Genomic DNA, 16,954 nt, shown 5'->3' on the forward strand with positions numbered 1-16,954 from the left:
ATGTTATTGTAGCTCTTTTGTTAAAACTGCAAAACTATTTATCTTAAGTCTTGCAGATTTTGTATATATTATTATAGAGTTAATTGGGTGCATCTGCTTGAATCGAAACTTATGAACTATATATATATATATATATATATATATATATATGTATATGTATGTATATATGTATGTATATATATATATATATATATTATAATTGTATCAAAATTTAGGAATTTAAATTTATTACGTGAAATGGTAAAAATTCTAATCTAGAATTTTTAATGAAAAGGCTATTGAATTTCAAACTCAAAATGTATGGTAAATTCATTAATGAAAGTCTTTGGTAGCAGCGATATAAAGGGATCCAATTTGTATTTTGAATATTTTGGATTACTTCAAAATTTACCATACAATTTGAATATGACATTAAATATTTTTGTTCATTTTGAACTAATATATAATGTCCCTTGCTCAATGCTTTAACAACTTTTAATTATGATTTTCTGTTATTGTTTTTAGCAAATTAGGTATAAATCATTATAATACTACCTAATATATTTTCCTCTGGGGAGCTGGGTAGACATCGAAAACCAATAGGTTAAGGAGATATACTTATTGAAATGTATTATTTGTCTTGCATATAATAAAAATTCTAGATTTGAAACTTAACCATTTCACGTCAAAAAATTTAAATGACTAAATTTTGATTTATTTGCTCTATCTAGTATATTGAGCAATTTTTATTTAGCTGGGATTGTCTTTATAAAATATTACAGCCAATAATATTTTGTAAGACCAATAATCACTGTATTTCCATTCCAGTAGATGGATTGAATTAATTTATTCTGAAGTATACACACACGCACACACACATACATAGACACACATACACATACACATATATATATATATGTGTGTGTATGTGTATGTGTGTGTATATGTAAAACTTGAGTTCCTTCATCTATAATAGAAACAGAAACAAAAACTGTTGACTAGTTTTAGGTAAAATTATTTAGAAAAAAATTAGATAACTAAAAAACTTATGAATTATTTTTTGTAAAATTTTTTAATTCAAGAAATTAATGTTCATAAGAGAGTCGCGCGGATGTAAGCATGCCACACAAAATAAATAACACACACGCTATCGTAATTATATATAGATTTATTTTATATCCAGCTACTACACTATAAAAGGTATCTATATAACAGAGTGAACATTTATGCGCTTTTTCCGTTAGACTTAAAAGAATGATCGAATCGATAGAACACACACAATAGACTCGCGTGCTCACAAATTTAGATTTATAAATAATAAATAACGCCTAGTGCAGGGCGGCGGCGTTACCCAGTCGAAAACATTTTGACAGCGGGAGGGAGGGCGTTACCCGTCGTAAAATCTGCTTGAATATTATAAATTGTTATAACGGCCTATAGGAGGGGGGCGTTGTTCGTGTAACGTGCATCCAGGAGATAAGCGCCCGCGTGTTTGCGTGTTGTGTGGGTACGTGGGAGAGACGGACGAGGGGAAAAGACTTACCTCGAGATCAGCTCAGCGTTACTGACCAAAAATAGAAAAGAAAGACCAAGATGGCGGCCGCCGTCTTTTGTAAAGTATGAGGTCTCGCAAAGTCTCACGAATTCTCGCAATATGCAAATTTAGCCGGCCTAGAACGACGATAAAAGCGGGTGATGAAAAAGACGTCGGAGAGCGACGATTGAGTTGGCCAGGGAATCGTGTGGCTGTTGCTTCTCGTGCCGTGTGAGGATATTTTACCGTTGTTGAGTCCTGTCTGAGTAACCGTTCGCGTCCGTCTAGGCACCTTGCCAGTTGGATTCCGTGCAGAACCGGTGTATAATGGTTATTGAATTGCTGCAACATTTATAACATCTTTTCCTGAACTTACCGTGTTAAAGAGAGAGTCGGGCGCCATCTTGAATTTTTCCTTATACATCTACAGAGGGCGCAGTAATTCTTTTTTTTTAAAAGGACTTTCCTTACACACATTTTTGTTACAGTTCGCTTGGATTTGAATTCCATACGCCAGAAGCAAAACTGAAAGCTAAATTTGGAAAAAAGTAGAAAATAAAATACCACGTACTGGGACCGAACAGTAAAGCGAACTTGCCTTCGATGGGACCACGAGAAGACGGACATCATGTCGCAAGAAACGAAAGTACTAACCGGTTCTTGGCACAGGCGCCATTTGCAAACCTTGTTGAAAGCAACGTTTCAAGCAAAACATGATTTCTAGACGGAAAAATTGCCGATTTTTCTTCCAATTTTTCTATATTATATGTTAGAAAGATCGTATTTTCTAACGATACCGAGTTTGTGCCTGTACGATGCGGCTGATATTTTTTAGCGGACATATAAACACAAACACACAAATGACTGATATTCATATAATAGATTATTTTCTATTGCTACAGACTCTAGTGTTTCATGCTTTCGCAATCATCAGTAAAAGGAGTAATGATTGCAGCGATTCGAAGGATTCGAACTCCGCAACAAAACCATCCTTGTGTCAGCTATCGAGAAATTTAACCATTAAGCCACCGTCATTTACTGGGAAATTTAGGGAAAATTAAGCGTAGTGCTAATTCACACGATCTACATTGCTCGAGTGACATGATATTACACAATATTCAACGAGCGAGATCGGAGATGCGGCGATGTACAACACATGATCTCTACCGAACAAAGTTATGACAATGGGAGTTTTGCCAGCACCCTCAAAATAAATTTCCGGATAACTGTGCAGTTCCCACAGTGATAAAAACAATGTTTCCTGCTAGTTTATGGTGGTTTATATGGTTTCATGCCCCATCACATTTTAGTATATCTGGATGGGATGAGGAGGGTGCAACCAGGTGAATGCTTGGCAGACCCTAGGGTTGCAGACCCTTGGTGTGACTCGGCACCGGCCAATTAGTCCAAATAGACACAGACATGCTTTTAGGAAGAGTTCTGCGACTTTTTATCCTTTTCTCACTGGCCCCTTTCCTTCTCTGACCTAAAGCCACTGGAATACTTCGTTTAGTCACACCTCAAGAATATACCCAACATGACCTCTTTTAATACCAAAGCCAATCTCTCTAAATTCCACAGAGAATTTATACAAGAATTAAGGAAATGTAAGTACTTATAAATACCAAATCAGGCACCATATATATATCATTAAGTTAGAGTGTATAAAACGACCGGAATCAGGTCATTTTAATTGTTCAAAGAAGGCTCAACTTAAATGTTTGAATTGGTTTTTTACCAAAGAACACTTCAATTTTAAAATATCAATCATTTATATACCTGCACACATTTGTATTTGTACTTACGCAATCTTTATGTAAACAGTTACAATTACTGCTGGGGTGGAAATTCGGATTCCACTACAATGTTTTCCTTTCCTTAAGTATATATGAATATGTATGTGTGTTTGTATATGTGTGTATTATATATCAGATGAAATTCTAGCAGAACATCTAATCATCTACACAACTATACAACGTTCTACTCTCAGATTATAAATGTATGATAAACACTTTTGAGATAAGATCCTGAAATATTTTAATAATATTTATGTAATCGTATTATCTGGATTCATCGGAAAACTTCGAATTTCCGACGGTTTTCATATTTATCTTGTCGAACTTGGGGATTTGAACGGAATTGCAAGGACTTGTGATGCAGTGATTAGACTTAGAGTATTTGGAAAAATCAGGTGTAACAGTTATATTATTCTGTAGGGTGAAGGTTCAATTCTCAAAAATACCATTGCAAAAATACCATTGCAAATTATTAGGACCTCTTTCCAGTTATGATCGAAGGGAAAAGAACATGCTACCCATGTGAAGTATATAAAGGGTTCTGTTCAAAATGCCGTCCAAATTCCCGAGTTCGACAGAAACATTTCTAAATTCCAAAAAATACGCCTAACGTTACATCGAGTGAACCGTTGTGAAAATCACACTCAAGAAATAAACAGAAGTTTGATGAATCCAAATAATACGAATAATAAATCGTTATTTTAATAAAAATTCAGAAACATTTCAACTCATTTTGCAGAACTCATTTACCCGGTTTACGAAGAGGAAGATGTGTCACTGGCATTATGATTACAAGGTAGAAAAAAACGTGCTTGTCGTTGGAATAACGGCACTGAATTTAATGAATGTCAAAAAAGAATGGCGATCGTGTGGGCACGCCTAGACCCATCATCATAATAATAATTGATTAGTGCTTCATCGAAAACTTGGCATTGTTGGAATAATGGATACATATTTCGATCAGGTACAACATGCAATTTCTTGCATAAAAGTTATTACGGTTTAGCAGCATTTTATTATTTCTTAAGATCATTTTTTCGACCGAATCATTGCACGACCGTCTTCAGATGGATACACGCCAATTCAATAAAATCGTCATTATTTAGGAGAAAAATAAAACACTGAAATAATTATTGTAAACCCGTGGTGTGACGAGTATATAAGCCGGTTAAATTTTAATAAAATTTATGATAACATAAAATCCCAGTTTTGTAATCTATATTTTTATTATAAAAAAATCTGTTAAATTTGTTTCCCAAATCATTGTGTTTTCTCTCTAGAAATGTGGAACCTATGATTCCATATGCTTGCGAAAAAATGTGCTATGTTTTCAGGAATGAGTAATCAATAAACAACATATTGTGTGTGTGCATTTATTTCTATTCATCGCAACCGCTTTTCTCCGCAGAGTGTAACTTAAACAAATAAAACCTTTCCATTTTAGAGATTCAAACTCACAGCACATCTATACACACAAATACACACACATGCACGCACATATACACACATACACACACACACACACACACACACACACACATATATATATATATATATATATATTTCTGTGAAAATATGATTCTTCTTACATTTCACTTCTTTATATTCTAATAAGCATCTTAGGAACTCAATGTAATTACAGTACATATAAGAAACAAATGACAAATGTCTATATGTCAAATATTATAATGTTGATTATCTTACAATTTTTAAATTTAATTACGTTGACATTTATATTTCTGGATAGACACTGCTTCGTAGTGCAAAACTATTCAATTAATCATGATAATAATTTTCCTTTGATTCATAACAACTATTAATCTACCAATATAGTGAGAACATCACTGCACTTTCCCAAAACACAATGGAGGATTCCATCGATATGTTTGACTACTTACCCGAGGAGGATATGACGGTTGACACTTTTATAGGAGGTACAAGGACTTATTCTCCGTTTACTGCCAGAAATTGACAAATGCCAAACCGGTCTGCCTACTTCTACGGAAACTAGGGACCAGAAAACACAGTAAGTTTGTTGAATATATTTTACCTATGAAGAAGAGCGAGCTGGACAGTCTTTTATCTGAACTGTGCACCCGACGCTTTTTAATGAGATGGAAGAGCTTAAAGCTGCCAACACGCGACGACGAGTACTATCTCACCTTCGCGTCTATTGTTATCAAAGCAAATATAGGGTGATGTTCGAATAGCTAAAACATTAACGGATGATTTCAAATGTTTCACTACACACAGGGCCTTGTCTCAGCAAAAAAAAAACAAAAAAACGCAGAGTTGTCACGACGAGTCCTATCTAGACTTGTAAGTGAACAATAGCTCATGCTCGAGAATTTGGTCAAGGTTTGCCAACATGTAGTCAATGCTCCATCGAGGAACCAGCCGTGTCATGCGTGCGTATGACTAGTTTCCTACCAAATGATTACTCACTGGAACAAAACAAATGAGATGAAAAACCAGCCATAACCAAAGCAGTAAACGTTGTGACGGACAACATTCGTTCGTTAGATTCTTTTAATTAAATCAAAATGCGCAATGAGTGTAGCAGGAACGGCTACAAAGCGACACATTGCAAAAGGAACTAAAAACAACAGGGTCCGGCAAAGAAGATCCGACAGGAAAGCGGAGAAGAACTGGCGGAAATACGTCGCTGCCAACATTCTCAATAAGATAGTAAAGTTACATTTGGACCCTCGATCAGATTTGTTCTTTATTAACCTGGAAAAGATTGAAGAAACCGATCACGCGCAAAATGTAGAGGTACAGGATACTTTCAGACATAAGTAACTTTCTTGCACGGTCGAGAGAGCCCACTTTTTTGCAGCAGCCTTGACAATGAGCTTAATGTATTTCTCCAACTCATGTTCCCTGTGAACGTAAACCCGAGGGGTTTGAGAGAAGTACTTCAGATAATGTATCTTTGGCCATAGCTATTGGTGGTTGGTAAGATTTCATGGAATTATTAAAGGAAACGAGCTTTGTCTTGGCAGCTTTGAACGTTACCATCCGTTTTTGTTCCCATTCAACTACAGACTGAAAGTCTTGTTCGAGTATTTTTCCATTGCCTTAGATATGTGCTCATTTGTTTTCCACACATGCCTGCTATAGAGCTTGGTTTCATCGGCAAATATACCCATCTCAGATACAATTTCATCAGGTAAGCCATTTACGAATGCCAGAAATAATAAAGGACCAAGGATCGATATCTGAGGTACACCTGCATTTATATCATGTTGTATGGATGTACGCCTATCGAGGAAAATCTAGATTCTTCTCTCATTTTAGAAGGATTTAATTATGTTAAGTATTCATCAAATATTACCATAGGATTTTTTTTTTGAGAAGACTATCAAAAGTCTTAAATATATCTAGGGCTACCTTGTTCCCTTCTTCTGCCTTACCCAGTGCTTCGTATGTACGTCGCTTAAGGTCTGGCAGAAGGACTATGGCTATGATTTTACATCCCGGCAAGTCCAGGAGAAATGCATTGAACAACATATACCGCTGTCTCAAGTGTTTATGGATCTAAACAAATTATTTGACTCCGTCAACAGGGATGCTCTCTGTTTGATCTCAGAGCAAGTAGGGTGTTCTCCAACCATTTGTAAAATATTCAAGGAACACCACAGGAATACGAAAGCTCGAATCTCGTTTAACGGAAAATTGTCTGATGAAATCCTAGTTGACAATGGTGTCAAATAAGGTGATATTCATGCCCCATACTCATTTCTCTCTATATATATACTGCTTTACTTGCACATGCCATGGTAAAGTTTCAAACTACAGAACGCATCTTCAATCTTTGAAGATTTAATGCTAGAACCAAGCTGCATCATGCTTTAGACAAGGAGTTATTGTATGCCGACGATACTTTTTTTGTCGCACACTGAGACTAATATGCAGCATATAATGGATAGCTTTGCTGACCACAGCACTGCCTTTGGTCTAGGGATCAGTCTGTTTAAAACAAAAGTAATGTTTTATCCTACCCGGGCCAGTAATATGTGGAGCCCAACATCATGGTCTGTGGTGCAAAACTAGGAGTAGTTGATTCATTTGTCTACCAAGGTAGTTCTCTGTGGAGGGATGGCTATCTCGACACTGAAATCCGCAGACGAATTCAGAAGGCATCTGTAGCTTTTGGAAGGTTGGAGAATAGAATTTTGTCTGATCGTGGCATCACTGAAAAAATAAGATCTGTGTTTACAATACTTGTGTGCTAACCACACTGTTGTATTTATTTCACCAAAAATGCTTGAGACGTATGTTAAACATCAAGTGGCAAGAACAAGTACGCGATATTGAAGCACCTGTGATAGCATGTTGCTCTAGTGTTGGGACCCTTATAATCAGATCCCACATGCGTTGGGTGGACCACCTGGTTCAAATGAAAAATTGTAGGCTGCCAAAACAATTTTTACGCTGGAAAATGGCAAGCACCCTCAACAAATCCTACTCAGAGGTTTAGCGACTCTACAAAGTCTTACAAATCGACATCGACACATGAGAGCAACTGGAAACTCGGCTAACGTCGAAGCGTTGGTAGTACTCGAGAAACCGCTGAGCTTTTATCTGTTTCTAGGCTATGATGCCATCAGAGCCCTATGTGGTGCTCACATAACGCAGACGGAGGGGTATAGTTGTGGGAGAAGGTTCCAGTTTGCGCTGCTTTGACGATTGATCAGTCAGACTTTATTGTCGAATTTGACCAGCAGCAGAAGGCTTGGGCAGCCTCGATGAAGTGGTCGGAAAACCAGGAACCAGCCATGTGCCCTACCAAATGAGGCCTGCATACGAAGAGGAACTTCGTGATTGGATCAAGGATGACTGCTTAAGTCCCTACGCCTATGAGAAACTGATGGCGGTCGCTCAGCACAACAAAGCAAAGGTGAGGCCATTGATGGACCACCGAAAATTGAACGCGTATATTGATGCGTTCACGGCAGATGCTGACGTTTCTGCCAGAAAGTTACGAGAGTGGCGCCAACAGGATTCCAATGTGTCCCTGCTGGATCTAAGAAAAGCATATCTGAAAGTACGAATCAGTAAAACAATATGGCCATTTCAGACGGTGGTGATTGCGGGCAGGCGGTACTGCCTTACCAGATTAGGCTTGGGGCTGAACGTGGCAAGCCAAATAATGAATACCATCATTAACTCTGTGTTTTCACAGGAAGAAACAATAAAAGATGAAACATTGGCGTACCTTGATGGCATATATGTGAAGAGGACATTGTGTCATCATCACGTGTAAGGTCCAAACTGGCTGAGATTGGTTTGTTGTGCAGGGACCCGGAAAGTTTGGAGAATGGCATCCGTGTCTTAGGCCTGAACGTTCGACAGGAGTGAGGGACTTTGAAATGGAAGTGCGAAACTGCAGTTCCTGAAGTGCCCGATGTCTTCACGAGGCGAGCAGTATTCTCCCTGTGTGTAAAACTTGTGCGTGCAGTATTCTCCCTGTGTGTAAAACTTGTGCGAGCAGTATTCTCCCTGTGTGTAAAACAAGTGTGTGGATGAACTCCTGTGGCAACAGACATCATAAAAAGAAGGGCAAGCGCAGTCACCAAAGGATGGGATGGTAAAACAGCCGACGTCTATTGGTTTGCATGCTGAAGGAGACCATCGTAAGGGGAAAGCAGGATAACCCCGGCAAAGGAGACAAACTGAACGTGAATGCGGATATGAGCTCTTTGGCAATTGAAGTGTTGTTGGAGAAGAATTGGGATGCGATTGAGGACGCCTGCTGGATGCGACGGGCGAATGACGCTGCTTGCAGAGCTCGATGTGGTGATAAACGCTATCAACCTGCCACCCAAGTGGAAAGTCAGAAAAATTACGCATACACACAGATTCACTATGTGTGTACAACTGGATATCAGATACACTGACAGGCAAGACAAGGGTGCGCACTAAGTCAACCAGAAAGATGCTGATCATACGGGGGTTGGAGACTGTAAAAAAGCTCGTAACAGAGTGCAACCTCTCGGTGGATGTGGTATTGGTCACTTAAAATTGCAACCTTGCTGATAGACTCATTCCGGTGCCACAAAGAAGATACACCTTGAAGAAGAAAATCGAGACAGTCCCATTATGTGCCGCATCTATTGAGGTGGCGGATGAAATCAGGAAGATACACCACATAAGTGGACACCACGGAGTGAGACGGACATGTCTTTTTGCGCAGTTATCCAATCCGTCGGTCTCCAAAAGTGCAGTGAAAGCGGTAGTCAAGGAATCCCAAATATGCCAGTCAATCGGTCCCGATCCGGTTAGATGGCGGAAAAGTTAGCTGGGAGTAGGCACGACTTGGAGCCGACTGGGTATGGACATAACCCACCACGGCTGCCAGCACTTCCTCACCCTGATCAATTGTGGACCGACAAGGTTCGCAATCTGGCGCCCGTTAATAAGACAGGATTCCTCCAGTGTCATCCGTGAATTGGAGTCCATATTTTATGAAAGGGGCCACCGGAAGAGATCCTCACAGACAATGACCGGGAATTCTGCATATATATAGATATAATGAAACTCCAAGGGATGGCATGACTGTTGCAAGCGCAGCCACGAACGCGATCCATTGCTATCGAGTGCGCATCAAGGATATTGACGCACGACTGCCTGATCGGCAGGAAACCCAAGGGCCGTATGAGTTAGGGGACACTGTCTGGGTGAAGCCTCCCAATAATAGATGCAACAACAGCTTTGAAAGAGGGCGAATCACTGGCATCATCAGTGAGCAAGCCGTGTTTGTCGATGGTACCACACGCCATGTGAAGGATATCCGACCTGCCCTTAATACGAACCAGTTGGTGAATAGCAGTAATGGCGAATCATCCAACCTATTCCGCGTGATGGTACAACTGCGAACCCCAACGCTGATGTCGATAGTTGTCAATCAATCAAAGGATGTCGCAGGTTGCAGCGATCGAAACGTTGTGCTAATAACACCCGAGAGAAGAATAATAGTCTGATTAAACAGCATAACACAAGCGACATCCTTCAGGTGTTGAAAACATGTTTTTTTCTCTGCTTAGGAAAAGAGGGCTCTGCATTACAAGAAATCGAACCGTGGGTTTGAGTCCTAGAAAAGCCTTTAAAAATATCTCAGTTACCCTTGAAGATTGCACCTTCTTTATGATCTACCGGACCACCCTCAAACCGATAGTTCGAATTCTTGTAAAACAGAGCCAATCCTCTCTTCCGTATTGGAGAAAAAGAAGCATGTTTAACACCCGAATAAGGCCGCAGGTTGCACCGACCGAAACGTTGTGCTAAAACACCCAAGATGAGAATAATAGTCCGATCAATTAACATGACACATATCAACAATTCGGAATTGCATTAGTATTTGTTATTTACACAAGATAACGACCATCTCTTCAATATTGCCTCTCTACTATTATATAAAGAAATTTGTTTCTGTGTGTGTGTTAGTTCCTTACTGATAGAAAAACGGCTGGACCGATTTTTTTAAATTTCAAACAAATGTACTGTATGTACCTAGTAATCTTCTTAGATATGTTTTCTATCAGAATGTCTTTGATAACTATCGGTAATCGATAATTGAAATAGTCTGATGAAAAAAGGAACAGGTGATTTACGCTGAAGTAAACACTTTACACGGGCTAACATCCACGGTGCATTTGAAAGGTAGATTATTTGCTGTGACAGGGAGGCGTTGGAGATGGGTGCTTCTGTTCAATGCATAACTTAGATATGATACTTGACTTTTCATTTTACACTTGGATTCAAATTGTGTTATCGCACAAGCAGAAAGACATGTCATATTAAATCAACAAAAGGTACTTTTATATTGCAGAGGTGAGTTCTCAATGAATTTTATTTAGAGAGCATAATTGAACCATGATTCTTGACTTTTGTATTTTAAACATTACTTCAAGTTTATAAACATGGTTTTATTTAATCGAAAGTAGGATTTCTACAGTGTATTGTGCCCTTAGTCATGAAAGATTTCTGATGCTGCACACCGAGCAGTCCCAACAATCGATCCAGCTGATTGAAAAATTAGCGCTTTTTCCGATATCGATGACAATAAAAATATAGGATTGTTAAAACTTCGTTGATCATCTTTCGATACCTGGCAGCATCGGGTCTCTCTGCTAGTATACCATATACGTAAACATTTCGATTTTAGACGTTTATAATTCGTACTAATTTATATTTTAGACGTTTATAATTTGTACTAATTTATATTTTAGACGTTTATAATTCGTACTAATTTATCAACCAAAAAACGTCAAATAAGAATCGTGACATTCATTCATATAAATCAATTATCGCAATGAATTTCAACCAATTTGATGACCGATGTATCCTCCCCACCCACTTCTCTGAATTTGAAGCAGAATTAAGAGAAAGCAGATCTATTCGTCATTTTGTCATAAGCAATGGATGTTTTGCTTATGTATACGTAAATTAGAAGCAGAACATAAGACTTTCTTCAGTCTTGCATTTCTCATTCATTTTCTTGTCATTCGTTAAAATTTATTGCTCCTCCATCTTGACGAAATAATGTTTACTGGCATTTTTTTACGTTTCTTCATACTTGAGACATTCATAATGGGAGCTTATAGTTTTTACTGTTTCTACGAAAATATACAGAAGCAATATTGCCTGAACAACTTTGGTAAGTAAATATATCTTTATTTATTGCTACCTGGACTTAGGATTGGGGTAAAGCTGAGAGACAACCCCGCCGATCTTTCATTAGATTTTTTTTTAATAATAGAATTAGAAAGTCGTTCCTTTTCTCTTCCCTGCGACGTCTCTCCCACAAAAGAGACGTTGCGAGCCTATCTTGGTTTTATCGTTATTTCCATGGAAAGTACTCGTCTGAGCTCCATTCTCTGGTCACCCCTCGCCAATCTTTCACGAAAAACACTCGACTAGCCGAAACCACTGTCAATAATTTTCTCCACTCTTTATCTGTGCCTAAATCAAAACGTAGATTCCATGAAAAAAGCTGTGGAACTCTCTGCCGCTTGCCTGTTTCCTCCCGATTTCTACTTGGATGTCTTCAAGTCCAACACAAACAAATTCCTGATGAACCGCCCCCTTAAGTAATGACATCTTATCAAATCTCCAATACTAACTATTACGACGATACTATCCCATTGATTACTGTACACACAATAACCCTTATCCCCGCGTGACTTCTGGGCCTTGATAAGTGGTAACCTCCATATAAAAACAAAAAAGAAGATAACTTTCGGATTTTGACACTCATCAGAAAATAACTTATACGTCTACCAAGCTGAAGTTTCAAATAAGACGAGATGTACTCTTGATATGTTGGGTCACAAAAAAACTACTATTATGCCAGTTTGATTTCATTCCAAATTTCATAACCATTTTCCCATTGATTTTTCTCTGGTCTACACTGGAATTTGAGTAGCATTAAGCCTCCTCAATGTCCCAGTTTTCTTCAGGCTTGTTCAGCAGAGGTCTAGTCATCGCTCTCTCCTCCGGCTTTCCATCCTCCCTGATCCTTCTTGGCTATATAGTATCACGCTTTTTTAGGGGGCGGTGGTAGAGAGATGGGAGGGGATGGTGATAAGGATGTATAACGTGTAGAGATGCAGCTTCACGCCTCTGCAACATTTGTCTGGCTCACGCATGTAGTTTATGTGTATTAATCTCCGCGTTCCTTAATGTTTCAGCTGTTTTCATTATCGTTAGTCGTTGGATCTTAGCAGAATTCTTCTGATTCTAATTTCTCCCATTCTGTTTTCAAAGTTTTCCGGGATTGTTCCTAGTGCTCCTACTATAATCGGTATTATTTTGATTTTTTTCATAATCCAAATCACTTCCAACTTTCTGGCAAGTCTCTGTATTTACTTCGTTCTCCTTTTACTTCATACCAACCCTGTGGTCAGCTGGGACATCAAAGCATACGATTTGACAGGATTTTCTTTTCTTCTTAATCCTTGCGACATACGGTCTTCATGCCTAGATTGGTTTATCTGTATGTATCTCAATGTCCAATAGAATTGTGTAGTTCTCGTTTTCAAGTACCTTTTGTCTGTGCGTTCAAAACGCAGTTGTTTGCATAATTCCCGGTATATTGCCCTCTTGGCCGTGTCTGTTTTTGTATTCCTTTTGGGCCAGTTTGCTACATTCACTTACTATACAGTTTATCATTTCGTCTCTTTGTCCAAAGAATCTGCATTTGCTGTTTCCTTGTGTTTTATCGATCTTTGCTTTGATATGGTTGGGTCTTATCGAGTTATCTTGTGCTGCAGCTATTAACGATTCAGTTTCCCGGTTTGCATCTAGGTGAAAGTGTTTTCATTCTTATGAATCTTCCATGTAGATGTTTCTCATTCCATTTTTGTTTTCTCGTTTTCTCCTTTGCCTTTGTTTTCTGTTTTGTTGATTTTTCCCATGTCTCTTGCGGCCATAATTATTGTGGAGAAAGAAGTGGCTTACCGTTAAAGCGGCTGTGCGTTTGTGCATGCAAAGCACAAATTGAGAATAAAGATGGCGCCTGCATGCGTTTATGTGGAAAACAGTCTCGTGGAATCTCGGGGAATCTCGGAGAATCTCGTACCCTGATTCCATAAATAACGAAGGAAAGAAAGCGGGAGGACAGACGATTTTTAGTCACTAAAGCGAACGGACGTGTGTAAAAAAAGAGGTAGAAGAAAAGAGTGTGGTGAACGAAACAAACAACGACTTGGTTGAAAGTAGAGTTGTAACGAACACAAGCTATTTCGGCACGACGTCAGGATTTGACCCCAAGCTAATTCCCCTGTTTGATGGCAGTAGCACTGATCACTCAGTGCAGGAATGGGTGGAAAAAGCAGAATAAATATGTCAGCTCAGTGGGGTGAAGCGTATGGAATGCGTGGTCCCAATGGGCCTCACTGGGGGAGCATATGCAGTATACCAGCAGTTGGCTGATGAGAAGAAAACATATTTTGCCTGCATCAAGCGCGCCCTTTTTACAGCATTTGCGTTAGATCCAGTTACTGTATGGAAGGAATTCATGGCCCGAAAATTACATCCCGGGGAAACGGGTTATGTGTATCTGGTTGAGCTAAAAAAGCTATCGGTCCTTTTTGGAGGAATGTCAGACAAAGGCTTGGTGTGCGGTTGGCTCAGGGTTGCCGTGGCAGCCATAAAAAGACGTGCAACAGCCGTGTCGTCGGGATGGGACGATGCAGTACACGATGTCACCATAAGGAGCATGCAGACAGAGACTGTGTCCAGGGAAAGTGGTTCGTCAGCGGGAATGAGTTCACGGTCTGGGTGGATGCTAGTTCACTGGCCCATGGAGTTGCCCTGGCAGTTAATGATTCCATTATTGAAGATGCCTGTTGGCTTCGGCCAGAGAATGATTCGAGGCACATAAACCTGGCCGAACTTGATTCCACATTTAAGGACGTTAACTTGGCGCTTCAATGGCAAGCCAAGGTTCTAGATATCATGACTGACTCGGCATGCATTCATCGGTGGATAACCGATGCATTAAGTGGAAGAGACCGGCTGACGACACGAGCATCGAGTGAGATGTTAATTCGAAGACGGCTTGCAACCTTGGTCGACACCATCACAGAGTACGACCTGACTGTGGACGTAGTGTTGATCAGGTCTGCGCTCAACAGAGTAGATGCTCTGACAAGAGTCCCTCAACGATGGCTTCTGGCTGGTGCTCGGAGAGATTCTGATGATCTGCAAAACACATGTGCAGCAGTTGTGTGTAATGTGGATACAGCGCGCATCATGGACATTCATCGACAGTGTGGACATCCTGGCATCAAGCGGACACTGTACTCTGTCAAGATGATTGATCCAGGAGTAGAAAAAAAAGATATCCGAAAAGAGTGGTTGAAAGTTGCGAGGCCTACCAATCCATCGACCCAGCCCAAGCACGATGGAAGAAAGGGGAGTTGGGAGTGAGTGGTAAGTGGCAGAGAGTAGGCATGGACATCACACACTACGGTGGCAACCACTTACTTAACCTCATCGATTGTGGACCTACACGTTTCGCAGTCTGGAGACTCCTCGGGCGCCAGGACTCTTGCAACATTATTCGCCAGCGTTCATCCGTGTTCTGTGAAAGAGGTGCGCCCGATGAAGTGCTGACGGACAACGACCCAGCCTTTTGCAGCCATAAGATGAGGCAGTTCTTACAAGAATGAGGTGTGTGGTTGCGGCTTAGATGCGCTTATGTGCCTTCTGGCAATGGTATAGCTGAGAGAAGCCATCGCAGCATCAAAACAATTGTAGCCAGGAAGCAGTGCACCATCGCAGAAGCTGGTATAATCTCATGCCAAAGGATGGCGTCTCTCCAGGAACGGCGCCTGCAAACGCAATCTATCAGTACCGTGTCCGAGAAAAAGGAATCCACCCCGATACAACTGTGGCCACTGAGCTAGAACGGAATCGATATGCCAAAGGGGATGCTGTCTGGGTGAAGCCGCCAGGAAACCGATGTAGTGACAAATATAAACGGGGCACAGTGACCGATGTGGTGAGTCAGCAGTGTGTCCAGGTTGATAGCGTACCCCGTCACGTTAGGGACCTACAGCCGGCGACACATGTACCACCTCCAGTGGACGATGAGAGTGACTCTGACTCTGAGACGAGTGGGCCATCGCTTTGGTTTCCACCATCGCTATCAAGCAGTGACTCTGATAGCAGTAGCATCAACGGAGATGAAGCCTTCCCCGACCATCAGGCGGTGGATGAGAGCGAACGTCCCCCTTCGCAGAAGCACCCGACGGCGGCGATCGCCACCCCCTGCCGTCTCTGTGATCATGAGATCGGGGGCAGTGTGGAGAAAGAAGTGGCTTACCGTTAAAGCGGTTGCGCGTTTGTGCATGCAAAGCACAAATTGAGAATAAAGATGGCGCCCGCATGCGTTTATGTGGAAAACAGTCTCGTGGAATCTCGGGGAATTTCGGAGAATCTCGTACCCTGGTTCCAGAAATAACGAGGAAAGGAAAGCGGGAGGACAGACGATCTTTAGTCACTAAAGCGAATGGACGTGTGTAAAAGAAGAGGTAAAAGAAAAGAGTGTGGTGAACGAAACAAACCACGACTCGATTGAAAGTAGAGTTATAACGAACACAATTATCCTTTCAGTATTTTGCAGTATTTTTTTAGTTCATTTTTGTGTCATTTACACAGTCTTCTATGACGATCAGTCATCCCCCCTCTCTTCTTTTCACATAGTCTGCCAATATCGTCCTTTGGGTGGAGTGCATAATGCATGGTCATGTGTTTCCGGGTCTTCTGATCGAGCTGTCTCAGTTTTTCTTTTGTCCAGGCTATACATGGTCCAAACTATTATACTAATGAAATTGCCCATGTATTTATATCTTTTATAATTTCGTTTCCATGAATTTTCTTGTTCTCCTGAGGTATCCCTTCCAATCTTCTATTTAGTTTCTGTTGCTTTGATTGTGTTGTATTCCAGAATCCTCAAGTATTTATTTATTTGTTCACCTATTGCCCTCATCTCCATTTGCTTGGGTAGTTCCATGCCTTCTGTCGTTTTCAGTTTTCCCTTTCTTTTAGCTAGTAGTGCGCACGTTTCTATTCCAAATTCCATTTGGATATCCTTGCTTAAGATCCTGATTAAAAGTAAGCATATGTGGGAGGA

The 16,954-nt window shown here is 40.3% G+C and overlaps 1 protein-coding gene across 1 annotated transcript in view; it reads left to right on the plus strand.

Annotated features, from left to right (window-relative positions):
- The first annotated feature begins 11,639 nt into the window (after nucleotides 1–11,639).
- Nucleotides 11,640–16,954, plus strand: part of LOC145256517 (uncharacterized) — a 32,562-nt gene continuing 27,247 nt past the window's right edge. The window contains exon 1 of the mRNA XM_080115505.1: nucleotides 11,640–11,971. Within this exon, the coding sequence (XP_079971631.1) occupies nucleotides 11,857–11,971 (115 nt within the window). The 5' untranslated portion in view covers nucleotides 11,640–11,856. The remainder of the gene's footprint in view (nucleotides 11,972–16,954) is intronic.

The sequence above is a fragment of the Euprymna scolopes genome, chromosome 32, assembly GCF_053919585.1.
Source record: "Euprymna scolopes isolate OS-2025 chromosome 32, ASM5391958v1, whole genome shotgun sequence".
Taxonomy (NCBI): domain Eukaryota; kingdom Metazoa; phylum Mollusca; class Cephalopoda; order Sepiida; family Sepiolidae; genus Euprymna; species Euprymna scolopes.